The sequence below is a fragment of the Myripristis murdjan genome, chromosome 4, assembly GCF_902150065.1.
Source record: "Myripristis murdjan chromosome 4, fMyrMur1.1, whole genome shotgun sequence".
Lineage (NCBI taxonomy): Eukaryota > Metazoa > Chordata > Actinopteri > Holocentriformes > Holocentridae > Myripristis > Myripristis murdjan.
In genome coordinates this window covers 30,107,289-30,133,782 of record NC_043983.1, presented here as the reverse complement: position 1 = coordinate 30,133,782, position 26,494 = coordinate 30,107,289, and the positions used below count along the sequence as shown (strand labels likewise).

The 26,494-nt window shown below is 41.7% G+C and overlaps 1 protein-coding gene across 1 annotated transcript in view; it reads left to right on the top strand.

The window, feature by feature from the left end:
* Positions 1-387: 387 nt before the first annotated feature.
* LOC115358260 (AP-1 complex subunit mu-1) overlaps positions 388-26,494 on the top strand; it is a 42,541-nt gene continuing 16,434 nt past the window's right edge. The window contains exons 1-11 of the mRNA XM_030050153.1: positions 388-600; positions 2,303-2,459; positions 3,119-3,186; positions 4,513-4,643; positions 5,264-5,411; positions 6,412-6,538; positions 6,670-6,812; positions 7,840-7,911; positions 8,072-8,230; positions 9,117-9,242; positions 24,292-24,367. Of these exons, the coding sequence (XP_029906013.1) occupies positions 559-600; positions 2,303-2,459; positions 3,119-3,186; positions 4,513-4,643; positions 5,264-5,411; positions 6,412-6,538; positions 6,670-6,812; positions 7,840-7,911; positions 8,072-8,230; positions 9,117-9,242; positions 24,292-24,367 (1,249 nt within the window). The 5' untranslated portion in view covers positions 388-558. The remainder of the gene's footprint in view (positions 601-2,302; positions 2,460-3,118; positions 3,187-4,512; positions 4,644-5,263; positions 5,412-6,411; positions 6,539-6,669; positions 6,813-7,839; positions 7,912-8,071; positions 8,231-9,116; positions 9,243-24,291; positions 24,368-26,494) is intronic.

Sequence of the window (26,494 nt, the reverse complement as noted above, 5' to 3'; positions counted from 1 at the left end):
AACTGCAGCTCAAAGTGCTTCACAATAAAAAGAAGAACATTTGAAAACACATTAAATAAAACATTAAAAAGAATAAAACAGCACAGGGTGGAATTAAAAAGAAAAGGCTAAAAATTGAAATAAAATTTCAAGTATATATTTGTTAATTATTATTATCAGTAGTAGTCGTAGTGGTAGTATTGGTAGTAGTAGTTATATGTATTATGATCATTCGTAGTATTCATGTTTTTTTCCGTGGGAAAACTCATTTTGACCCAACATCCCACCCGTTTTCACATATTTGCATGAGGCTCAATCTTTGAGAGTAGACGATCTTTGGAGAGGTTTTTTTTTTTTTTTTTTTTCCTTCCTTTCCCGGAAGTCGGGGATTTAGGTGGCGATCCTGCTTCCTGTTCTTGACGTATGCATCACAAACAGCCGGTCCGGCGGCAGACAGCAGCTCGTACCAGGCGTAGCTGCACGCAAATCATACCGTTATACATTTAATTTTTAATAACAGTATTAAAATAGGGTGACTAAACCCGTATTGCAGCGGTCGAGGAGCGTTTTGGGGCCAACATGTCTGCCAGCGCGGTGTACGTGCTGGACCTGAAAGGCAAGGTAAGCTAGCGGCGCACAGGTAGCAGGGTGATGCTAATGCAGCCTGTCTAGTGATTGTTGTTGTGTTTGTTGTTGTTGTTGTTTACCAGCAGCTGGAGTGCTACAGTGAATGAGGCAGACGTGAGGGTTTAATAAATGAAGGAGTGACGTTAGTTGACAGCAGCGGTGAATCAGCCTCAGTCTCATCAGGATCCGGTGGAAAATCAAAGAGTCACAGGAGCCCAACGCTGTTTCAGGACATTTGGTCTGATTCCAGGAGATAACCGGTCTTTATCAGTCAAATAAACAGAGAATACCTGGTCATTTTAATCATAGATGATGGAGATGATGATGATGATGATGATGGTGCAGGGGTCTCATATTTTCACATCAAAGCACCTCCAAATAAATACATATTTGAGCACTGTGAATGGTCATCTGCCATAAAACTGGACATCTGCCACTGTCCTGTCTTCAGATGTATTTGCAATTAAAGTAATCATTACAGCTATAAAAAAAAAAAAAAAAAAAAATCAGCTAGGGGTGGGGATAAAATCAATACAGCATAGTATTGTGATAGTTTGTGTGGAAATATTGTATTGATAGACGGAGAAGTATCAATATTGTATCACCAAGTATCAATGCAGCATTTATGACAGGGTTTTTATGACTGGCCCAATTTGCTGCAATAAAAAAGTGATTAACATGAGATAAACAGTATGGAAACTTTGTCTCATTAGATAAAACTGATGTTGACAAAGTTAAATATATGTTATCGCAACAGTCAGCAAATTGCAGAATGTTTAAAATCACAATACTGTCGTATCGTGACGTATGTGTTATGATAAATCAGATACGGCAGAAACGCATCAGGTCATATGAGGTTTTCTCAGTCGTGGTGATTTTGCAAGCAGCTGCGTTTGAATGAGATGTGAATAATAATTTGATTTAGCTTCTGAGAAAGCCAGAGAAAAGATCATTACAGTGGTCTAGTCTTTGAAGGGCATTTACAGGTGCAGTTAACATCTGCAGTTTTTCTCAGTTGATAAAAAAAGTCTTAGGTGGTTAAAGTGTACGATGAAGTTAAGATCTGAGGCAAAAATCACTCCTAGATTATTAATAAACAAAGTGTACGAGGCAAGGCAGCTGTATTGCAGAATGGCTTATTTTGATTTGTTATCTTTTAATCAGTATCACTGCACTCACATGAAAACCGTTATCAGTGTGCTAGTAGAGAAAACCTAGTTGGTCATGTCAGTGCAGAGAAAAGCTTCAAGTGATAATCCCTAAGATTTAGGAGAGTTGTGCAGATTTTAGACAAACTGTGATGAAGGACTGAATGAACAAATGACTTAAAACATCTTAAGGTAAGATAAGATAACATAAGATAAGATAAGATATCTTATCTTATCTTAATGACTTAAAACCTCTTAAAAACCAATAGGATGATATCAAAGCTGCATGGTGCCACATTGAGTTTGATTTTTTTTTATTTTTAATTCTGTAAAGTCCAGTCCTGGACTCAAAGAGCTTCTGGTTTTCTGTCCTGCCAGTTTTTGTTTGTTTGTTTGTTTTTTAATTGCATTCACCGTCCCAGCTTCACGTCCGACCCTGTTCAGCCTTTTCCACTTCTCTCTCCATGACCTCGGCCTAAAAATCTCCAAGAAGTAAGAAAGAAAGACGTATAAAGAGCCCCTCTACCCCTGCCTCTTGCATGTTTCAGGTGCTGATCTGCCGTAACTACCGGGGCGACGTCGACATGTCGGAGATCGAGCACTTCATGCCCATCCTGATGGACAAGGAGGAGGAGGGCAACCTGTCTCCCATCCTGGCCCACGGAGCCGTGCGCTTCATGTGGATCAAGCACAACAACCTCTACCGTATCCTCCACACCACATGCACTTTTTATGATCAGGATTTCAGATTTTCTGTGATTCAGGATGCGAGAAATGCTCTTCTTGATGTTTTACAAAAAAAAAAAAAGTAGCTAAAGGCATCATCAACAAGTTTTTTTTTTCCTGTCCCCTAAAGTCCAACAGATATTATGGATTTGTGATCACTGTGAGATTTTCTGGTTCGACCACAACACCTATTTTTTTTATTTTATAGTATTACTTGAATAGAGTGAATATTCTGCGCAGAGGACACAGATGCATGTTTGTGTGTTTGTGAACGCCGTTATTTTTTATTAATTATTGTTTTGAAACATCCCTCTTTCCACCTTTTGGCGAGAAGTAATTTGGTTAAAAATGTTTGATGAAAATGACCTCAGCAAAAACCAGTTTGGTGAAAGCTCCTCCTAAACTCATCCTGGGGAATGCAGCCACATCGTCGTTTCTTGATTTTGGTGTTGTTGAAATTTGAAAATCTGTTTTTCGGCCTGGAAATGTATTAAAGCCACATCATCGTTTCTTGATTTTGCTGACAGCTTCGGTTTTAAGCGGTTGGTGCGTTTTTGGTTGTGCATCGTCGGCCCAACCATGACATCTGATGTTCAGTCGTATCAGCTGGTCATTGACCTTAACCCGTGTGTCTCCAGTGGTCGCGACATCTAAGAAGAACGCCTGTGTCTCTCTGGTTTTCTCTTTCCTCTATAAAATTATCCAGGTGAGCAAAAGTCCTCAGGCTTCTGTGTTTCTTAACGGCGTGAGAAACGAGCTGCAATAATTTAAATGTGTTTAAATGAGTGTTCGTCCTCAGCAGCGGTGCCGTGATCGTCGGGGTGAGATTACAGCGACTCGACCCTCCTGTAGAAATCACTGGAAAATGCGCTGATATGGAATTTGAGTAATGAATAGCTGTGGCAGCTAAATAAATAATGACATATTGACATAGAAAAATACCCTTTGCAACATTCACTAATGATCATTAGTGCACAATAAGTTTCTGCATCAGAGTATCGCCTGTCCACTTCTCTGTATCTTTGGACAGGATGACAAATGACCGCCATTAGCAGACATTAAAGAACAATAACAAGTTGCCCGATGTAATAAATGGTCGAGGAAATCTTTCCAGTTATCCTGCGGGGTGACTAATAATTATTATTTTTCAGGAAGCCAGTTCATTCAGTGCTGCATGGATCATATATGGGAAACCGTTAACCTGAGTTGATTTTTGTTGTTGATTTCATTTTGATCAGATTCCAGACAAATATACAGGAGTATGTGGTTTTTTTTTCACTGCATTGGCTTTAGATGAAGATGATTTTAATGCTTTATGGCTTACCGGCTGCTTCAGAGGCTTAACCAAGCATAAAAATACACGAAAACCTTTAAATATGTGTATTTTTTCATTTTTATTTACAATTATTATTATTGTTTTCATCTATTAGATATCATAATTGTTATAGATACACAGGGTTTCTATGAACCCATTGAAGTCATTCAATTTGAGAATGTGTTTTTCAGCCTGGAAGTGTTTAAAAACTGATTGAATATCCCTAAAGTTTTGGAAAAAATCATGGAAATCTTTTAATAATCACCACAATCTTGACAAACTGACAACAGTTAAGATATGTTTATTTTCTCAAAAATCCTGCTTTCAACCAGCCGGTCACAGTTGAGAGATGTTTTTCTTGCAGTTTCATTTCACCTCCTTATTTGTCAAAGTTTGCTGTTCTCATTATAACACAGAAGTACAGTCATGGAAATATGGCAGGTAGTTATGCAAAGGAATGGAAGAGTTTGGGAGTTTAAATGGCAAATAGGTCTTGAAACCCAGAATAAAGACTTGAACATCCGCACAAAACATTTTAGTGACCTCAGTTCAAATGGAAATGTGTCGGTAACAAACTCACCAGATGAGCCGAAGTTGCTCTGCGGTGGTGGAGGTTTGATCCACAGGAGAGGGAGAGCTGCTCTGACCTGCTGCACTGCTGCGTGACTCAGAGTGATTTTTATCGTTTTGTTTTGTTTTGTTTTCTCATGTCCTCAGGTTTTCTCCGAGTACTTCAAAGAGCTGGAGGAGGAGAGCATCAGAGACAACTTCGTCATCATCTACGAGCTGATGGACGAGCTGATGGACTTTGGTTACCCTCAGACCACCGACAGCAAGATCCTGCAGGAGTAAGAGGCTCACAGCTGCTTCATAACCTCTGTTTCTTTCTTTTTTAAAGTGTTGTAGTTATTATGGATCACAAAGGCTTTAATCAAGGGCTGGATGACATGGACAAAATCAAATATCAGAGTATTTCTGGCCAAATACTTTGATATCATTATTGTGGCGACAAAGTAGGGATGACTATTGGTGCTTTCACAACACACAATGAGATTTTTGGCAAATAATCATCAGTAATGCTTATATAATAACTGAGTGGGTAAAGGCAAATAATAGAACAGCAAGACCAGTCTGTCAAGCTCAGAAAAAATATCCCTTCAGTGTAATGCAGCCTTTCAAAAAGACAGAAAAAGACAACATTTACACCATATTACTGTATTACAATATCCAAAATCCCTGTCAATATCCAGTCTCATATCAGAATATGGGTATAATAGTGATAAATCGCACAGCCCTACTTTGATCTTAAATGCTTTGCTTTAATCCAAATATAAATTTTTAGTACATAAAGTTTGAGTGGGAATCAAAGCTCCGACACTGTTACTGTTGGAGCCGTACACCAGCTGTGAGTCCTGTCTGTGGTTTTCAGTTCAGCTCACCTCCTCCTCCTCATGTCCTCGTCCGTCAGGTACATCACCCAGGAGGGCCACAAGCTGGACACCGGCGCCCCCCGCCCCCCCGCCACCGTCACCAACGCTGTGTCCTGGAGGTCCGAGGGCATCAAGTACAGGAAGAACGAAGTCTTCCTCGATGTCATTGAGTCTGTCAACCTGCTGGTGAGAACATGTTGACCTGTTTTTGTGTTTTTTTTTTACAAGGCAGGGTCCAAAGTTAACACTCGCAGTTGCCAAATGCTGGTAAATGAATCAATTATGTAATCAAATTGATTAAAAAATTGTCATATAGCCTTTAAAGTATCATAAATAATGACAAAAGCTCATGGGTTAGTCGGCAGAGCCTAAAGTGAAGTCCTAAAACTTCTTCGTTAGTCTGACCAGCAGCCAAAAAAAAACCAAAATAAAACAAAGTATTAATAGTTTATAGTGATTTGAACGGAGAAAAAGAAGACAACCTTAGCTATGTAGTGGTCTAAGATTACCTTGGGATTTTTTCACTCAATAAATGACTAAAAATCAATCGCCTAAATTAGATTCAGATAATTCTCTTTCTTTCAGTCGACTAATCAACTAGTCAACTAATTGTTCAGCACTAGTGTTTTTACTGAATCAGTTGATCATCCATGTCATTGTTTACATTAAACTGGTGCTAATCGAAATCTACCCAATATCCAATCGGCCTAAAGGCTTTGAACAGACATAGACCAAACCTGCCTTATAGCAAGAAAAGGTTCAGTGCAGTCAGACACCCTCTGAATTGCAGTACAAAGAAAGACTATAGAGATCCAGCATAAAATAAAAAAAGACTTATTTTTAAGCAAAGTATAATTTGTTACAACAGCTTGCTTTAACTAGAAGCAAACAAACCAAAAAGATTCAGTAACACAATAAACTGACAATTAAGTGCCGTTTGTCACTTTTCTCGCACTGATTACCTGCTCTGATAAAGGAGCGGTAAAAGGGAAACATGGGAAAAAAGGTGGAGTAGACTCATGTCCATAATGAAATATAATAAACCCGTCTAATAAACCCAAATCACAGAGAAGTTAGTAAACTAAATACAGTAAAAGAGATGCAGTTTTGACCATATTGTAACATGAGGAATCTGGCTCCCAGCTGTTCTGATAAATCTCCTCCTGCATCTCCTCGCCCTCCTCAGGTGAGTGCGAACGGGAACGTGCTGCGCAGCGAGATCGTCGGCTCCATCAAGATGCGAGTCTTCCTGTCCGGGATGCCGGAGCTGAGGCTGGGCCTCAACGACAAGGTCCTGTTTGAGAACACCGGACGTGAGTCACCCGCCGCAGTCACACGTCCAGTAGCTGATCAGACGTCAGAAGACACGTGTTTACTCATCTTCTTTTCTTCCCTCGTTTTCTTTACCCATCCATCGCCGCCGCCGCCGCCGCCGTCTCTCCAGGAGGGAAGAGCAAGTCGGTGGAGCTGGAAGACGTCAAGTTCCACCAGTGCGTCCGTCTGTCGCGCTTCGAAAACGACCGCACCATCTCCTTCATCCCCCCGGACGGAGAGTTTGAGCTGATGTCCTACCGTCTCAACACACACGTACGTTAACAGGAACACACACCGAGGGTCGCCCCGTTGGCAGGTTCTCCCTGCACCGAGAGCCATGAGCACACACCAGAACCACAGGTGTTTCATTTCGTAATGCTGAACGAGAACGTTTGGATCACGTTCGGTCTAAAAACCTCAAACTGTTGAATATTTATTGTCAGGTAAGACTAATCGATTAGACGGGTTCTCAGTTAAGGATCAAGTATTTCTCATTTTTACCAGCAAAGAACATATTGAGTACTGCATTATAGCTATGGTGCAAATATCCACAATCCACGGTATTTTATACTCATATGGGTCAAATGGCATGTCAAAAACATCATGAACACAGTTTTAGCTGTGGCCATATAATTATGCAGTAATTAGTAGTCATTTTTAGCCTTATAAAGGACAAGGTCAACCTTAAGTTATTAAAACAAAATCATAATTGTTATTAGTAAGTAAAACAGGAGTAAAACAAGTAATATTTTTTATTGGCCTATTAAAGGAAAGTTGCACCCCCAGTTTATTGTGAAAAATATTAAAATGCAAAGTCTTTTTTGGGGAATATATTTTGAATGCATTTTGATTTCCAAACTATGAACGATAACCCACGTATTGCTGCCTGCTCCATTCATTTTAACTGGTGAGAGTGACAGTGTTTGTTGTCTGTCTGCGGCTTTTTGAACAGGTTATGACTGAGGCCTGGGCAATATATCAGTATTATATTGATATTGTGATATAAGACTAGATATCATCTGGGATTTTGGATATCGTAATACGGTGATGCGACATAAATGTTGCCTTTCACTTGTTTTAAAAGCTGAATTACAGTAAATGGTGCCATAAATGTTTTTTTTTTTTTTTTTCTCTGCATACTTGGTCATCATATCCATTCATACCCATGTATTCCCACATTATAATGTCACAATATCGATATCCAGGTATTCGGTCAAAAATAATGTGATGTCTGATTTTGTCCATGTCACCCAGCCCCGTTATGACCAGATAAACTGATGTTTGTGTTTGCCGCCTTCAGGTGAAGCCTCTGATCTGGATCGAGTCCGTCATAGAGAAACACTCACACAGCAGAATCGAGTACATGATCAAGGTAAACTAACAGGCCTTGTCTTTTCTAAAGATTCATTCAAAATAATAAATAGACTTCCACACACACCTCTCTCTCTTTCCGTCTGATTCTACCTTTTCTCACTTTTTGCCTGCTGCCTCTCCCTCTCTCTTTTACCCATTTCTTTCCTCCCTTCCCACAGGCCAAGAGTCAGTTCAAGAGGAGATCCACAGCCAACAACGTGGAGATCCACATCCCAGTGCCCACCGACGCCGATTCGCCGAAATTCAAGACCACCGTGGGCAGCGTCAAGTGGATCCCAGAGAACAGCGAGATCGTCTGGTCCATCAAGTCTTTCCCGGTACGTCAGACACGAGATCAGCTCGTGAAATGAAACAGCACTAGTAAACCAGTTTAAATGTTAAATTTAATCCAGTCAGGTCAAGTAAAACATCAACAGCACAAGACAAAAAACATGCAAAACATAAGTAACACAAGACAAAAGTAAAAACATGGAATACATAGTTCAAATAAATTAATTGAATAAAAACATGGTGTAGATAAGTTAAAATAAAAGCTAAAATAAAAATAAGATATGATTTGGTGGATGAACTCATGTTACCTTTTTCTATTGGCGTTTGTATCAATGTAATGGCGAAAACACTTGTTGACTGACAAATTAGTCTACAACGATTTATAACAGTAGAAATTCTCTACCATGACAAAATTAGCAAATACTTAGTTTCATTTTGCTACCGATGATTAATTTAATGAATTGTAAAACACTGATGGTGATAATCCTTAAAAAAGCAGCTGTTTTGCTAAAAGAGAAAGGAGAAACTTTCATATCCAGTTCTCAAAATTCATTGTGGCAGAGTTATTGACATGTGCTTATCACTGGAGCCGTGGTTTAAAACCATCCAGACGTTACCTCAGACATGAAACCAACACCAAGGCATCAGGACATTCCCAAAAAATGCACCCCTTAAAGATTGTTTACAGTCTTGAAGGGCTTTGCAGGCCCTTTGACACCTGCGGCTGTAAATAACTACCTTTTTATTTTGAATTTTATTTATTACCTGAACTTTTCACCAACCAAAGTTGTGGCATCTCATGCATGGAGTCCTTGATTAAATCAGTTTGACATGACTGATGATATGACTTAGATCAAAGGACGTTTATGCCAAAAGACAGGTCTTGTGTAAATAAAAAACTGTCGTAAATACGGTGGTGTTTTCCTCTGGCAGGGTGGTAAGGAATACCTGATGAGAGCCCACTTCGGTCTGCCCAGTGTGGAGGCGGAGGACAAGGAGGGCAAACCTCCCATCAGCGTCAAGTTTGAGATTCCCTACTTCACCACCTCTGGCATCCAGGTAATGAACAGTCCTCACTTTCAGGTTTGGTACCAGATTTTGGCCCTTTTTAACACAAATCCATCGTAGTCACGCAACTCTTGAAGACTCAAGTAATGCAGATATCTCGTTATGGGACAGAAGAAGCACCGTGTTAAAAGTTGAAAACCAGAAATGTTGCAGTTGCGGTCCAGATGTTGCATTACTTGTCAGGTCAGTCCATCTAACCTGATGAAACCTACATGGAAAAACACATTGTTCTTTTGACTTTGCACTATATGAGAAAATAAATGGTCTGAGGTCCTTTTAAAAAGCTTGTAATAGCTCAAGAGTGTGCGTTACTGTATCTTTCTAAATAGCCAGGGTTGCAGTTCCTTAGTAATCCTGCAGGTGTCACTCTAGTATCAGTATAAATGGCTCTGTAATGACTCAACACTGCCACAGGATGCTGCTGGCGTTAAAGAAATAGATTAGGAGAGGCACGGCTCAGGCAGAGGTCTCCATGTATGTGAACCTCTCAGATGGCCCAGCTAAGCATTTTTCACCTCCTCATTTTGAACCGTAAAGTTTATCCTGCTGCTTTTGCACAAGGTAGAAATAATGAAGGAAAGTGCAAAATGTTCGTTATGAATAATAGTATGGGATTCATTATGTCTTCACTTGTAGTAAGTTCTTTGGTGTTTGTATGAATGCCTGTTAACCAGTGACTGAATAAGGGGCAAATCTTCTTAAATGCAGCTGACAAATCGCACAGTTTCTAAGTGTGTATATGAGAACTTAGTGCGTTAAAATAACCAGAAACTGCATGTGCTGACAAATGTAACAGAGCAAAAACACGCTGACATGTTTAGTGCAGTTAAAGTAGTTATTTCTCCCAAAATTGTACACAGTGAATGCTTCAGCAAAGTATTTTTGCAGAAATACTTTTTTTTTTTAGTTTTGATCCCCAGCAGGATCGACCCACAGACTGTAATGAAAAGCAAAGTCAAGGCAGCGGTGTAGTGAGCGGCCAGCAGAGGATTGAGAAGTGCAGGATCTAATCTGATCACTGTTGCCGTCTGTGTGATGAGCTGATGGCCGGTTGGGTCTGAACAGCTTTGAGTCACCATCGCATTCGACAGAAAGAAAGAGAGAGAAAGTGAGAGAGCGAGAGAGAGAGAGAGAGAGAGAGAGAGGAGGGATGCGATGACTCACTAAAGGAGCATCAACCTTTAATGACGTCACACACGTCACTACCCACAGCCCAGTCGTATCCAGCAGAAATACATTATTAGAAATGATTCAAGTGTTATGGTTAGGGCTGACAAAGCTAATCTTCTGGAGAAACGCCGTGTCACGAGAAAACAATGTAACTGTCATTTTAGTGATCTTCATGTTTTTATTGAAAAAAGAAAAGAAAGATTACTTCGTCCCCTATGGACAGAAAAAAATCTGCATCACAGCAGCAGGATTACGAAACAGTTTCATAATTTATCAAATAAACTAAAAGTACAGTCATCGACACTCTGAAAACAAGGCTGCTTTTCTGAGGTCATTTATGTTTTTATGTCATTAATCTCATTGATACTGAAATCTCCTTTTCAAGATAGACCTGAGCAGAGCAACATCATGTACAGTAGAAAACACTGACACATTAAAAGAAAGTGGGGGAAAAAGGTGGCTCCCGGTGTGTTTCGTGGACATGAAATAGAGCAGGTGGGCAGCATCCAGGAAAAGTGACAAGTCTGAAATGCGTTGTAACCTGTCGGCTGCCTTTTCCGAGCCCGTTTTCCATCCGTTTTTTTTACTTTTGAGGTTTCTTGTGACTTATAGCGCCGCTGATAGGAAATAATGTCTGTTTTTATGCTTGATATGCTTTCCCAGCTGTTTTATTCCAATAGAAGAGACAAACATAAATCAGTCACATGTTTAAAAAATCATCTAATGGAATGAGACATTTAAACTTTAAAGTTTTCGTTCAATCATTCCAGTTGTAAAGTGCAGAATACCGTAAGGCAGCCTTTCCAGAGTCCGAATTTGCACCTGGGATGTCTAACGTGAACCATAATATTGTACGCCTTCGTGCTGGCCAGTAATGTGGAGATACAAGTTTTACTCCTCCTGTCAGTGGAGATATTTTGCATGACATTTTGATTTGGATATGGTTATCTGACATTTTGATGCGCATGGTTTGGGGGGAAAAAAACACTTTGATGGATCATCTAATAGTTGAATCGTCAGCGTAACGTCCAAAAACTGCCATACTGTGGGAACACACACATTTCATCTTCTTCGGGGCACAAGGCGATTGCTTGTAACGTGTGAGAGCCATTAAACCTTTGGAAAAGAGTTGCATTGAGAGTTTTGGAACGAGCCACAGCTCCGTAATGTGCTGGTAATAATATTTTACAACCCCAGCAGCTAGCACCTGTGTGTCCGCCGGGTACCAGGAGTAGATACACACTGTAAATTTCCTGGCTGGACTCGGCCCAGATGAAGCCGTTACACACAGATTTTGACGACCGCAGTGAAAATTCACCTCAGCGTTTCCTTAATAGGCTCACTTTATTTATCTTTTTAATATCATTTATATATCAAATGCCATTTGTAAGAAAATCAATTCACATAACTCCCTGCCATTTCACTTTTGAGACATTAGACATTTGAGATATTACGTAGTTACGGTATATCTGCCTCTGCTCGGTGATTCGTCATGTTGGGCGTGAAATAAGCTGCACTGCTTTACGGCACAAAAACAGGCCGTGCCTCCTAAGAGCAAACGCAGCTACGGCTTTAACAGTTTCTGGCAGTGGTAGATGGTTGAAGAAGTGAAAGGTCAGTGGGAACAATCGTTTAAATCCCTTCGATTACTTCCCACATGTTTGTCTTGTAAAGTGAAAGACACCAGGGAGGAGGAGGAGGACATAAAGTTTTTGGAAAATGTGGTCCTAATTTGGAGAAATCATTCACACCAGACATGAGATAGAGGCTACAAATCTTCTGGACCATGGCCCCAGTCGTTTATGGATAGTTGCACCAACTTCTCACAGTTGATTGGATATGCTGATGTGTGAAATTACCACATTACCACATCATTTTTAAATAGACAACATAGACTAGGGCTTGGCGATATGGATGAAATCAAATGTCATCATATCTTTGACTGAGCACTTCCATTATCAATATTATGATGATCCTGTAGGGATGGGCTGTTGCTGCTTTCATAAGATATTTACAGACAACAGATATTTGACAGTCATTTATAATGTGGACATGATGACCAAGCAGGTAGAGACAAACAGAACAGCAAGAACAGTCAAAGCAAGACGCGACGTTACTGTGGTTGCGACTCGATGTCATTTTAAAGTGAGGAGAAAAAGGATGTTATTACACCGCTGCAACACATGATACTGTAAACTCATGCAAATGATGCATTTGCGATGCCAATATTTGCATCTTCTGTGTCGCCCGGTTGCAAATTTGTGTCTATTTTTGTCTTTGTATTGGCTTTGTATGTAATCGGGCCACATAAAAACTTGCTCTGCGTTTCATCATCCCTTGAAATAGTTTTTGTTTTAGTCAGATTTCAGTCATGTGTTTTACAGTAATCTTAGTCAGGATTTAGTCAAAGGCACTTTCGAATCATTTCAGTCACAGTCATTTTTGTCAATGAAGTCAAATGACAGGGTACTCTTCTAAAAATACCCAGCGTCCTTGGCTTATTGTTCTGGCCAGTCCCCTCGCTTGTATTAAAGCTTTCTCAACCAATGGGCTGCAGCCAACTATGCAGCGGGTAGAAGTCAGAGTCCTGTACATTTCAGTTCATAAGAAATGGCCTTTAAAACGTTATGAACGCATGCATCAAAGTGTAGCGTTTACTAATAATTTACAATATGTGAGCATGATTTGTGACACTGTATTAACTTTACACCTGAAACAATATAAAGGATAAACTGTGTCTCAAGCGTGTCAACATTAAAACGTATCTATAAACATGAGGACGTACTGTCCTCTTAACTAATGCGACTGTTGGAGCTTGAATGAATCAAAGTTGAGTTCAGGCCAAAGATCCACGACGAGAGGAGCTGAAATGTAGACCTAACCCCCGACTTAGACCTTGAACCAGATGTGAAACCCGGAGGGATCCAAGAATATTGTTTGTGCCTGAGGATTTCTGAAGCATGAGGTCGTGACAAAGGCTTTCTTACGAAGTCCCGGACCTTTGGGATCTTTGACTTTCACGTTGGGGCTTTTGATGCACAGCAGATCCAGAGCCTGCTGAATTGCTCTTTTTTTTTTTTTCTTTTCCTCAATTTTCTTTCATATTTGCTTTTTAAGCGCGTCTGCAGTTGGAGTTACGCAATGCACAGATTGTTCGGGGCTTCCTTCCTCACGAAAAAACAAAGAAAAACTGAACAATTCATGGTGCTGGTTCCTGGCAAGGCAACTGAGGCTCTCCATGAGCTCGAGAAATCCTGGAGTTTCCTCCGGCTCCGGCTGAAATGCACTCGCAGACCCGCCGCGGCCAAAGGTCAAACACGACCAAGACTCCTTAACTTTAGCCGGGAATTGGCCGATCCCAGTTAGGAACACCGTGTGCTAAATGGAAATGACTCCACTAAGAGCAGCTTGGGTATGACTTCACTCCAGAGAGGGTTAGACACCAGCAGCTGTGTTGGTTCGAGACTCAGACTCCTCGGCGGTCGGAGGGATCGCTTTGCTGCCACGCTCTTTCGGGGGGCTAACATGATTTAGCTTTCAGGTTTTGTTTAGGGGAAACGGGATAACAAGACACCCATTGTCTCGCTCTTTGGGTTTTTTTTTTTGGACGCGAGTAAAAATAAACTGCAGGGAGTCGATTGTCTTTGAGCGCCGAACCCGCAAAACCTCGCCAGCCCAGCGGGACGCGTTGTGAGAACAAAGTCGGAGGAGCAGCCTTCAATTAGCTCGGAGGCTTTCGAGTCGTTTACGGGACGGGCTTCGCAACCCCGATCCGCTTCTGTGACCCGGCCGGCCGCGCTCCCCTCCTCACCGGATCGACCTCAAGTAATGGCACCTTGTGAAGACGAGGAGGAGGAGGAGGAGGAGGAGGAGGAGGCGAGGAAGCCGCAGGACGTCCCAGAATAGCTGCACCGTCTTGGATCAATGGAGACATCATTAGAGAGATGCTACCATTAGCTGCTGCAAGGCCTGCTATTACTGGGAGAGCGCTTGTGATGAGCAGCTATTATGTGGCCTGAGGCAAGACCCCCAAGGCCTCACACACACACACACACACACACACACACACACACACACACACACGCACCACCACCACTTCATCGCTGGTGGTGTTCTCGGGCTGCTTGAACTGCATCGGGACCCCCGTGGTTGAATCAGCAGAGACAGACCACAGTGTAACACCACAAACACACACACACACACACACACACACACACTCAAAAACACACACACACACACACGATGCCACAGAGATCTGGTCGCAACCCAGTGAGTGAGGGGAGCGTTTTAAGCGGGCTGCGCTTATTAAAGGGAGCACGCCATTTAACTGTGTGGAGAGAGGGGTGGGTTAAGTGTGTGTTAGTGTGTGTGTGTGTGTGTGTGTGTGTGTGTGTGATGTTAAGGAACTCAGTGCTCCTGGTGGTGTTGTGAACAAGTGTGTATGTTCCTCTGTCGCTCCGCCGTATTCACTCAATTAATTTACTGGGATTATCAGCCTTCACCCTCCCTGCCATGCACATGTGCCTCCATCCTCACACACACACACACACACACACACACACACACACACACACACACACACACACTCAGCACAGTCAGTGTATTAATGTACTTTGGAGGAACCACATAGTTTGTTAATTACACAGGAGAGTATATCTGAGCATATCAAAAGAGCTGCTTTCTGGGCACACACACACACACACACACACACGCTCAAACACACACACACACACACACACACACACAGCCACAAGCAGCAGCAGATGTGCATTAAGCCCCCCCCCCTCCCCAGATGTAACCTTCGGTGATAGAAAAGGGAAGTTTACCACAACAGCGGTTTGAGCAGTGCATGTGTGTTTTTGAAAGTGTGTGTGTGATTATGTTTTGCATGTGTGTGTGAGGTTATGTGATGGTATGTTAGAAGCCACATCAGGGCTCATCCACAGGTCCGTCCCCCCCAGTCTTTGACCCCCTGTCCCCCCAGGTGGTAATCGTTCCCGTCTCCCCGGCGGCTCCTCTCTCGCCGTCAGCAGGGAGCCGCCGCTTCCTCGAAAGCCTTTACCGCTTTTTATAAAATCCTGAAAAAGTATTACAACATCTTCAATACAGGTGTTAGAGGTGTATGTTTTTCTTTGTTTCTTTGTCCTGTGTGTGTGCTCTTAGATTAATACAAAACAATGCGACAAAAACAATGGACAGCTGTTTTCGAGTTTTGCCTTACCGTTTTTGATAAAGCTGGGTAAAAATATAAACTCTCTGGACAGTGTAACGTGTATTTGAAATGAAAGTTGTGGTAACACTTTACAATAAGAGTACAACAATTAACGTTAGTTAATGCCGTAAAAAACATTAAGTAACAGGTAATAAACATTAAGTAACAGTTTAACTAACCGTTAACTAATGTGTCTAAGAATCATGTACTAATGCTGTTCATGCTAAGGTATTAATTTATATGTTATTTAAGGGTTATTGTAGATATTATTAATATTAGTAAATGCCATAATAATCAGTAACTAACAGTTAATTAACCATTACGGCATTAAATAATGTTAACTAACGTCAATTGTTGTGCTGTTATTGTAAAGTGTTACCAAAGTTGTTAATAAGAGTCGTTTTAGGAGAAGTTAGTTTGTGGTGGATCCTCCTCTACTTTCAGCGTCGTGCAGATCACTGTGATAGATGGAAGAATAAATGGAAAAAAAAAAAAAAAAACTTTCCAGGATGTGTATTTCAAATCCACATGATCCACGGTGTAAGTATGACAGCTTCAGAGTTGGTGTAAGGTTTATTTTTTCACCATGATGGACCCAGGCTAACGACTCCCATAGACTTCAAGTCTTTATGCTAAGCTAACAGGCGATGCCATTCATAGGAACTGAACCACTGGACGTACAGAGGTGAACGTGGTACAGAATAGAATAGAATATACTTTATTATCATGTCCTGCATGAAAATTGTTTTTGGTCTCACAAATAAAACACAGCGAATACATTAAAAGACCCACTCATTCCATTAAACATAGACATGTATCCACGAGGCTGATATAGCACATCACATGTACCCCCTCCCTCTAGCCCACCCGCACAAATATACACATCAGATACGAGGCAACAAGCACCAGTTCCAGCCCATTTATAGCGCCCTTGTCTACATCTCCCCTTCATCTAGCGTTTCCATAATTTATTGACATTGGAAATTGCATTTGGGATAAAAGAGTCTTTGTATATCTTTTTCCTTGCCATATGTACTCTATATCGCCGCCCTAGGGGAAGCAAACATCTTGTCTCAGTCTGGGCCAAAATGTTGGAGTATTCCTTTAAGGTCTTCTGCATTGGCTTCAACAATCAGACCTGGTGATTGCTGCCTGAAACAATCTAGTTTTGTTAAAATCAGGATGTACGTTTATCAGAGTTATTTTTAAGGGGATGTGAAGTTTTGAAACCAACGTCGATCGCTGCTGATATCATGGAGGAGAGAATCTGATGTTCGTCCGCAGCTGCAGGAGGGTTGGTCTGTAAACGCCGCTGTAAAATCAGCTTCATCCCCACCTGCGAGAAGTTTATTAATCTGGGTTTCAGTGGAGAGTTTTAGTGTCCCATGATGCTGCAGATGTGTCACAGCCCCCCCAGAACTCAGAATCCACTTCATTTAAACGGTCAAACATTTCAAACATCAGTGGTAAATTTGGATTGTCGGCCGCTTCAAGTCCAAAAATATCCGCGCTGAAAAACCCCGTATCGGCCGCCGCTGCAGGGGTTCAGTCATTAGAAGAAGCAAAACAGTTGTGTAATTGTTCCACGGCTGACACATTAGAATCTGGTAGATTAGATTAGAGGGAGTTTCTGTTTTTAGCAACACGGCAAATCTCTTCCTCCTGCCGAGAACATCAAAGAGCCGCTGACAGGGAGAGCTCGGATGGCTTACTGTAAACTGGCTTCTGTCTTCACCAAACCCCACCGTTCACATGCTTCATAATCCTCTCATCACTCGGCGTGCAGGAGTGTGTGTGTGTGAGTGTGAGTGTGTGTAAGTGCACGTCAGTCTTTCAGTTTTCTATTTTGTTTGTGTTTGACTTTTGCTTTGTGTGTTTACATCACCGTGCAGGGTCTGTTTTATCTGTTAACGTGCATGTGTGTGTTTGTGTGTGTATATACATATACACTACTCACAAAAAGTTAGGGATATTTAGCTTTTGGGTGAAATTTATGGAAAATATAAAATGTTCACGCTACAGTGATATTATATCATGAAAGTAGGGCATTTAAGTAGAAGCATGCACTGGTGATTTCCTCATCTCATTTCTTGAAACAAAAGCCAACAACAGTGGTGGATATACCACAACAAAAAATGTCAGTGTCAATAACTTGTCATGTGCCCTTGAGCATCAATTACAGCTTGACAACGACGTCTCATGCTGTTCACAAGTCGACTTATTGTCTGCTGAGGCATGGCATCCCACTCTTCTTGAAGGGCGGCCCTCAGGACATTGAGGTTCTGGGGTACAGAGCTCCGAGCCTCTACACGGCGACTCAGCTGATCCCATAGGTTTTCTATGGGATTCAGGTCTGGAGAAAGTGCAGGCCACTCCATTTGAGGTACCCCAGTCTCCAGCAGCCGTTCCCTAATGATACGACCTCGATGAGCTGGAGCATCAAACACCTGATGTGAATTTTGCCGTTAAGCTCCTTGTTAGAGAACAGCAACTTGTGCAAAAAGTACTGAAACACTGAACAGTTGGACATGTGCATTCAAAAGTTTACAGACGGTCACATTAAGTTCACCTGTAAAGTTATAATGTATTTTAGTTTCATCCTGAAATTTCACCCAAAAGCCAAATATCCCTAACTTTTTGTGAGTAGTGTAGATAGATATATAAATGTGCCTATCCATGTCTATTTGTATCTGCATTATTCTTTTGCGTCCACATTGTGTGTGGCTGTACGATATCGCTCCATCACACCATCGTTTGTGTCACATTTATTTAAACTTTTATCTCACGGACTCCAAGTCTCCGTCCAGCTCTGGGTGTCCAGCTCGCGTATATCCTGGATTATTTATTGAGCAATATGGACGATACATCAGTGCCTCCATGACCGGGTCTATATTTCAGAACCCCTGACAGATTTATGCTCTGGGTTTGCAGCCCCTTTATATTTCCCTTAAACGAGGCCAGCCGATCCTCGCGGCCTGTCAGCCTCGTGTTGTCTTTCTGCAGGGCAGCTTCAGGCCAGACAGCCGGCGCGGCTTTAATTCTGAAAGCAAAGGGAGGACGAGGTGTGTGTTTATGCATCTGAATGTATGATGTGTTGCTTTAGCCGGTGATGTGATTTGATGGAGGGGGGGGTGGAGGGAGGCGGGGGGGGGGGGGGCTCACCAGTTTATACACCGGATTCAGACTCAGACGCTCAAAATACAGGAGTTGCGCCCAAAACTTTTTTTACTAACGTAGTGAAGGATTTTTGAAACTGTTTCAGGTGAGCAGTCGTGTATTCAACGTCTGTGCATTTATTTATTTTTATTTTATTTATTTATTTTTTTTACGATTATGGCTGTAGCGAGCCAGCTGCACTTACTGTTGAATTGATTGATTGACTGATTTATTGATTTATTGGGTAAAAAAATACATATTCATGCTGGAGGATAGGGCTGAACGATATGCTTAAGTCATATTGTGACTAATTTTGCGGATTTTGCACTTGCGCTACGATGAACAATTTTAGCAGAATGATCATTTTTTTTGCATTACAATTTTCATTCTCACTGAAGACGCTATCAAAATGACGGTGGTGTCAAAACAAACATGTTTTCTTAGGTTTCTGGAAAGTAATTTATAAGGCCAGGGCGTCTCTGCAGCACCATGACACTTTATTTACACCCATTTTAGCTTTATCAAAAAATCTCAGCTCCTGCGATGTGGATGTTGCACTTGACCATATTGATGTATAGATTTTGATCATATTTTCATTAATTGGTCAGCCCTACCAGAGGATAACACTTAAAAGTATACTTACCCTTGTTTCCGGTGTTGTCCTTGATGGAGGACAAAACAAGGCTTAAACAACAGGTAAACAATACATAAACAATACAATATGGCAATATTTTGTATCCTACTTCTTTAAAAACTGACAGACTCAGCAGAGGTTAGATTGTAGGACATGCAGCATCAAGATAAAAACTGTTCAACGGTAATTTGCCAACTTGAAAAATGTAGGACAGATGTAAGATAATTGTATCATGGTTGATTTTACATCGTCCACATTTTACGGAATACACCTTTAAAGTTACCATTTGGCTTTAAAGCTGCTACAAGTTTGCATTTTCTCACTTTTGATAAAATGATCGTTAGACATTCAGTCACTCAGCCTCGTGCAGGTAGGCTCCCGGCTCATAGCATCAAATAACTAACGACTTTGTTCTGTTTCGAATATTTTTAACGTCAATAATTTCTTTTTTTTTTTTTTTTTTTTTTTTTTTTTTTTACATAAGTTCATTTTCACTCAAGTTTTGTTCTGCACTACATTTTTCATCATGTTCATTACAGTGTACAAATGCAAGGTAGAGAGGAGTAACCTGGCTTTACTTTGCACACTTTAACTTCTTTTTTTAATTCAGATTTTACAATTTTGTACTAGTTTTGTAAAACTTTTGTAAGTTTTGAGAACTTTTTCAAAACTTAATAGTCTGTCCTTTTTCATATTGCATAGGAGTGGTCCCATTTTACACTGTCCTTTGTGAAAACTAACTGTAACTTTTACTTTATGTGTATTTTTGCACCAGTACTCTTACTGGTTCGGTTCAACAGCGTTCCCCATGTAGACCAGTACCATCACCGACACTTTCTCACAGTTCCAGCCATGTTTGCCTCTTTTTTTTTTTTTTTTTTTTTTTTACATGAGGAAATTTTTACCTACAAATCCTCTTGAAGTGTTTTTCTTTGCTCTTTCTGAAGCACGCCGTTGATAATCGCTGATGGATTTGAACCGAGATAATAAAGAAGATGTTATATAAGTCTTTATCTCGCCTTTGTCTTGTGACTTCATTACACTCGGTGTCTGGATGGATGTTTCTCCTGGCGTTAAAGAGCCTCATTTCCCAGAGCTGAAAATCATCCGGCCCCATATGGAACGGATAAAAATATCAACTATATTTATGTGATGCGAGTTGTGCTGTGGGAGTACCGAGGCCATTTATACATAATGTCACATCTCTCCACCGCCGTAACTTCCTGACCGACTGGTTCCAGCGTTTTATCTCTGGCAGAGATTTAGGACGCAGTTCCTCTTTCTCTCTTGCCTCTCTTCCTCGATCTCCCCTCTGTGATTATGCGCTCCGTCTGCGTTGTCTTTATTGCCCTCGGTGTAACTGATGATGTTTTCACGGCGGGTTAAGTTTTCACTTTGGTGAAGATTGAGGACGCGAGCCCTCTTTTCACCACGTTCTTTCTTTGTCTCAGTGTTTTTGTATCTTTTTCCTTTGTCTTTGTTCAATTTTTTTTTTAACCTCTCTGTATCTGTTTCTTGATCTCTCTCTCTTTTGTATTTCATGCCGCTCTGGTATCTCCAGTATCTTACTCCTTTTCTTTCTCTCTGTGTTTCTGTGTTTCTCAGGCCTACCCTCTTCGTGTTTCTCCTCTATTGTCTTTTGGTGACGTTTTCATTGCAATTTGAATTTGGCACAACAGCCTTGAGACACGCCGAAGATTGATGTGAGCTTGGGGATATTTACTTTGTGCTAGCGCTGACTGTTTTAGCCTGCGGTTTGGTGCAATTTGGCAAATAAAAAAAAAAAAAGAAAGAAAGAAAGAAAGGAAAAAAATGTGTTATGGTTCATTATGCCGTTGTCAGTTTGTGTACCCTCTGAGGGCTGAGTGCGCCGGGTGATAATTTATGATCCTTTTGCAAGAGGACGCTTGATGAAATTTCCCAATGTGTTGAGAAACGCCAGTTCCTTTTGTAGGTTTAATAATATCATTTCGTTTCTTCATCACTTCTTCATACCAGCCCGACTGCCCGCTTCTTCCGTGGGAAAAGACTCTTGTTTCTGCTGCCGTCTGCTTGTTGCATAACGTGACGTACCCCTTTCAGTTTTCTAAACTTTTCCCAGAAACCTGGCTCGAAGCAGGCGCAAACAAGGGAAAAACGTCATGTGCTAATCCTCAAGATCACTAATTTTGGGATTTGCAAAACACATTGGTGCTCAGGGCTCATGGCTGTGGTGTTTTCTCTCTGCGTTTCCCAGAGATCACCTGTCAGTCAAACGGTGTGGGCGGGACTGTGACCGTCTTTTTCTTTGGATTTCATGTCGATGGAGTTTGTGTCTCTCTGTAGGTGGCGCTCTTGTCTGTTCAGCCGTGGTGGCTATCGATGCTGATGCTAACTAAGCACCTGGCTGAGTACTTTAGTGAGTAGCTGCGTTTACATGGATAACATTCGTTCAACCTGATTGAAATTATTCTGATTAGAGATTCCGATGTGTGTTTAATCAGATTATAACTTTTTTAACATGTGCAAAATGCTGGTAAGTGTCTAATCTGCCAGAAATATAAACATAATCCAGGCTAAATCATGTTGGCCAGCGGTGGTTCCTCCCATCAGGTCGTACATCCGGCTGTAAAAATGAAAACTGGCTGGGTCATTTTGACTTTCAGCCTTGGACCAGGCAGCCTTCAAACCTTTCCAGCAGGTTTTTGATTTGCTTGATGGTTCGGTGGATCCCGGCTTTGTTCGTCATTTCAAACAGCTTGTTTGGTTTTGAGCCTTTCGACCGTGGAGGTGTTCACCAGTCCAACAATCCAACAAGATTTAATCTTTACAACAAAGAAGCTGTTATCAGCCACAGTCCAGTTGTGTTTCTGCTGAACCCTGAAACTCGTCCCATCGCCTGATGTTCCCTCCATGTGGGCCAAACATGTGCCGAGAGAATAGATTTATTCCAACCAGAGAGAAACCATCAGATTAAGACTTTACATGGTTGTTTGGCATTAAAATTTTCATATTGAACAGATTATCAAAGGTTTATATCAGCCCTTTCAACCGGATTTAAAATTCCTTCCAGTCTCTTGTGATTGAGATGGTCACATGAGGAATTTTTATTCTGATTGTGCTCTTATTCTGATTATTAGTGGAATATTAGGGTCCATATAAATGCAGCTACTGATAGGGAATAGAAAGGCAGACATTTATTTACCGTATTTCACCAATTAATCGCCCGGCCGCAAATAGCCGCCGGGTTCTTATAAACGCCTGGGGTCTGCACCCATTTTGCGTATTAAACGCCCACCCGAATAACCGCCGAGGCGATTATTTGCATCATAATGAGGTAACCCAAAATAAGGCTATTCACCTTATTTATGCAGAAGTAAACAGTTAACCGCACAATAACTGTGCGGCACTTTTGTTTTTTTGTCAAAATAAGAGAGCTAGCTAACGTTAGAAAAAAAGGGTGCACCGTAATCTTAAATTGCCCGACTATAAATATGTTGGACAGCAGCTGTGATCACAATAATGGCCTGTTGCAGGTCTGTGTAAAAATAAATAAAGGCCTGCAGCGAATAGCCGCCTGGTTCTTTTAAACGCCCGGGGTCCAAGTTGATTTTGCGTATTAAACGCCCGGGCGATTAATTGGTGAAATACGGTATCTTGCAGATAATTACTTGAATGGGATTGGCTACTGATTGACATTATTCTGCAGTGGGTCTTTTACTTTCATACAGTCAGGACAACCAGATGGTGAGATGAATCCACCTTCAGCTGTTTGGATGCTTTTTAATTTTAGTTTACCAGCCGGCTGACAGGTGAAATGTTTGATTCATAATCCACGTCCAGGTACGGTGAAGGCCTTACAGGGTTTTCCCACCTGTGGTTTGCCTTCTTCAGTGTGATTCAGGCTACTTTTTGTGCATTTTTCACTCACAGGGTCTTGTGTTAAATCAACCGTAAAGAAACAGCATGTGGTCAGAAGACTGAAATTTTACAAGGGAAACTCGGAGACAACAGTGTGTTACAACAACAACGGGGCGATCCTGGATCAGTGCAACAGCAACAACAACAACAACAACAAGCAGGACTGAAAGAACGTCCTGGCTTTTACGACAGGGCTTTGGTGTTCTTACCAAATGAAAACAGTTTAAACGTTAACGAGCGACGCGAGAGTGTGTTTCTACAGGCATTTTGCGAGATGCCGTCGTCAGCCCTCGCCTCGTTGTTGTTACTCCACGTTTTATCCCAGACTCATTTTGGCAGACCAGCAGCTACAGGTGTCAGCATCCACTTTAAACCCACAATGCACCGTGTGTGTGTGTGTGTTGGGGCCGGATTACATTTTCGCTTGTAGCAAACCATATGGTTGCTCACTCAGAGGCAGATCGAGTCTTGACTTTTCATGCAGACCATGGTTCACTTGTTTGGTCCACACTGGAGGTTAAATGCGTGTTCTCGCCTCTTTAAACGAACCAACGACCAAACGAGTAAAAATGCACTTTGGCTCGATCGGAACGGGCCGAACGGGGCAGGTGTGAAACTCCCTGATGTGCCTTTTTACTCGAGGACGTATTCGATTACATTTCTGAGGTAGCTGAAAATTCACTACCCCTTAAAATTTCACTTTTCACTCCAGCACATCTGTCCTGCACCTGCACAGCCTTGCTTTGGTGCAAAAACATGTAATCACTTTGTTAAAAAAAAAAAAAGAGAGAGAGAGATGTATTTTTATTTTTTTTTTTAGCCATCTTGAAGCAGTTAACACTCGCAAAATTGGGCCATTGACAATTTCAGCTAAATCCACGTTAATGTGTGTTGATTCTCAAAATGTTGTAAAGGAAAGAAAAGCATTGCATTTGCACGCTCACCTGTCCTTGTTGCCTCTGTTGCAGGTACGCTACCTGAAGATCATTGAGAAGAGCGGCTACCAGGCTCTGCCCTGGGTGAGGTACATCACTCAGAATGGAGGTGAGAGCACACACACACACACACACACACACACACACACCTCCCCCTCTGTACTCTCAGTATCGCTCACTATTCTTTTCAGTATCATTGTTTGAAATTGTTTTGAATCCAAACATCTCTGGCGGTGATAATGTCCGTGATTGGCCGCTCTCGGGGGGCTTCCTGATCAGGTTATCGCCGGGACCCGCCCCTTCTCGACCCTGATTGGCAGGAAGGAAGCAGACAGGCAATAGCGTTGTTCTTGGCTCTGCTGCTGCTGGCCCTGCCGTCGATTGCGCACACATAAACATGAATGCATACGTATAAAAAACACGCACACACACACACACAGTTTCATCATTGTACTCTGTCAGGCTGTGACTTGTGTTTTGGGTCGAATCATTTCTCCCTCTATCAGGCAGAGGAAGACATTACTCTGCGCGCTCAGACAGATTCTTGACAGACGGTGACTTTGTTTGGCCTCTCCGTCGAAAAAGCGGAGAGGGTGGCGTCCGAGAGCGGCGTATTGTGTCTGCATCACGGGTCAGACTGCGGGACAAAGGTCAGGGGTCGCTGCTGTTGATGTTCGGCCGTGACGTCGGGCCGTGACGAGGAGCTCTTACTGACTCGAGCGGGGGCGTTTTTGTCACGTGTGTGTTCACGTGACGACTTCTTGAAAACGTGCACGAGCTTAACCTTTTGGAAATCAAACAGGATAAATGTAAGCTGAGATTTTGAACTCATAATTTTGACTATCATTACCTTAAGCAGTGGATTTTCAGTGTTTTTGCACACTTAATGCAATTCCTGATACCTGATATGAGGATGAAGGGATGGAGTGAACACTTTTTTTGAACATTTTTTTTCTCATACAGCAGCATTAGGCAACAGTTGGTACATAAATTGATAAAACAGATAAAATAAAGTGCGTGAGAGACATAACACATAAAAAATAACCTGTTGTTACACTCTAATGGCAGCTGGGTTAAAACGAGTCGTCCTAATTCTACGTTTCAGCAAACTCCTGCATCTTCTCGTACTGCATCTACAAAAATATCCGTGATGCTGTGACGGATTTCAGTGTGCGGAGGAAACACTGAATCCTGAGTTACACCAGCGATCCTGTTAGCTGGGAAGCCTTTTCCAGTCTAAACTGGTCTTGATGACAGAAGTGCATACAGGAGAGAGAGGGCACACACTGCACACACAGACTGATTACTAAAAAAAGTGACAATAACACATTATCCACACTGTGGATCTTGGAAATCAGATAAAATCGGACTCTAAAATCCCAGTTTACATGCAGTAATCCGGCCCTTTCCTCTTCCCGAGTTGGGCGGACTAGCTGATGTGTTCGGTGTTTTACTTTCTTCTCAAAAGTGGTAACACTGAAAAAAAAAAATAGCTTATAAACACTCAAGTACAACAGATTTTTGCACTCCATCGTGTGCCATCATACCAGCCAGTCCTACCTGAGGCCAACGACTGCATCATAAAAAGGAACTTAATCAACTGCGGGCTTCGTCTTGCTTTACATGCGATCCCCGGCGCGACTGGACCAAACTGGAATAAAGTCTTAAAGCAGCAAACCCGTCCCATGTGGTGCTCAGCGCCCGCCAAATGTTTTTAGGATTTCAAACAGCGCTTGAGCCAGATCTCTGCGGGTTAAAGAGCCAGCCTGGCCCATCAAATCTCAGCTCCAGAATGAAGTGAACTTGGACCCGAGTCAACGGTTTAAAAAAAAAAAAAAAAAACAGCTCGACCTCATGTCGATGACCCCATGTAATTCACTTTAAAAAACATCATAAAAAACTGACTGAGACGATGTTTCTAATGATATCTATCGAGCAGAGCCGTCATTAAGCATGGCAGCCTTAATCCACGTTTTAAATCGCTGAAGAAGAAGAAGAAGCCAGCTCCATTTGTTGTGTGTGTGTGTGTGTGTGTGTGTGTGTGTGTGTGTAACTATATAGCCAAGCCAATAAGTCTTCGGTTCTCCACATGCTGAAGTAGTTAAAGAATGATGCTGCAACTCTGACATTGATACAATCTTTTGCAAGACTGAAGGAAAGGAAAAAACATTAGAGAAAAATATAACGCAGGAGGGGGGGAAAGGTCTGCATGTCCACCGGGAAAGACAAGAGCGAT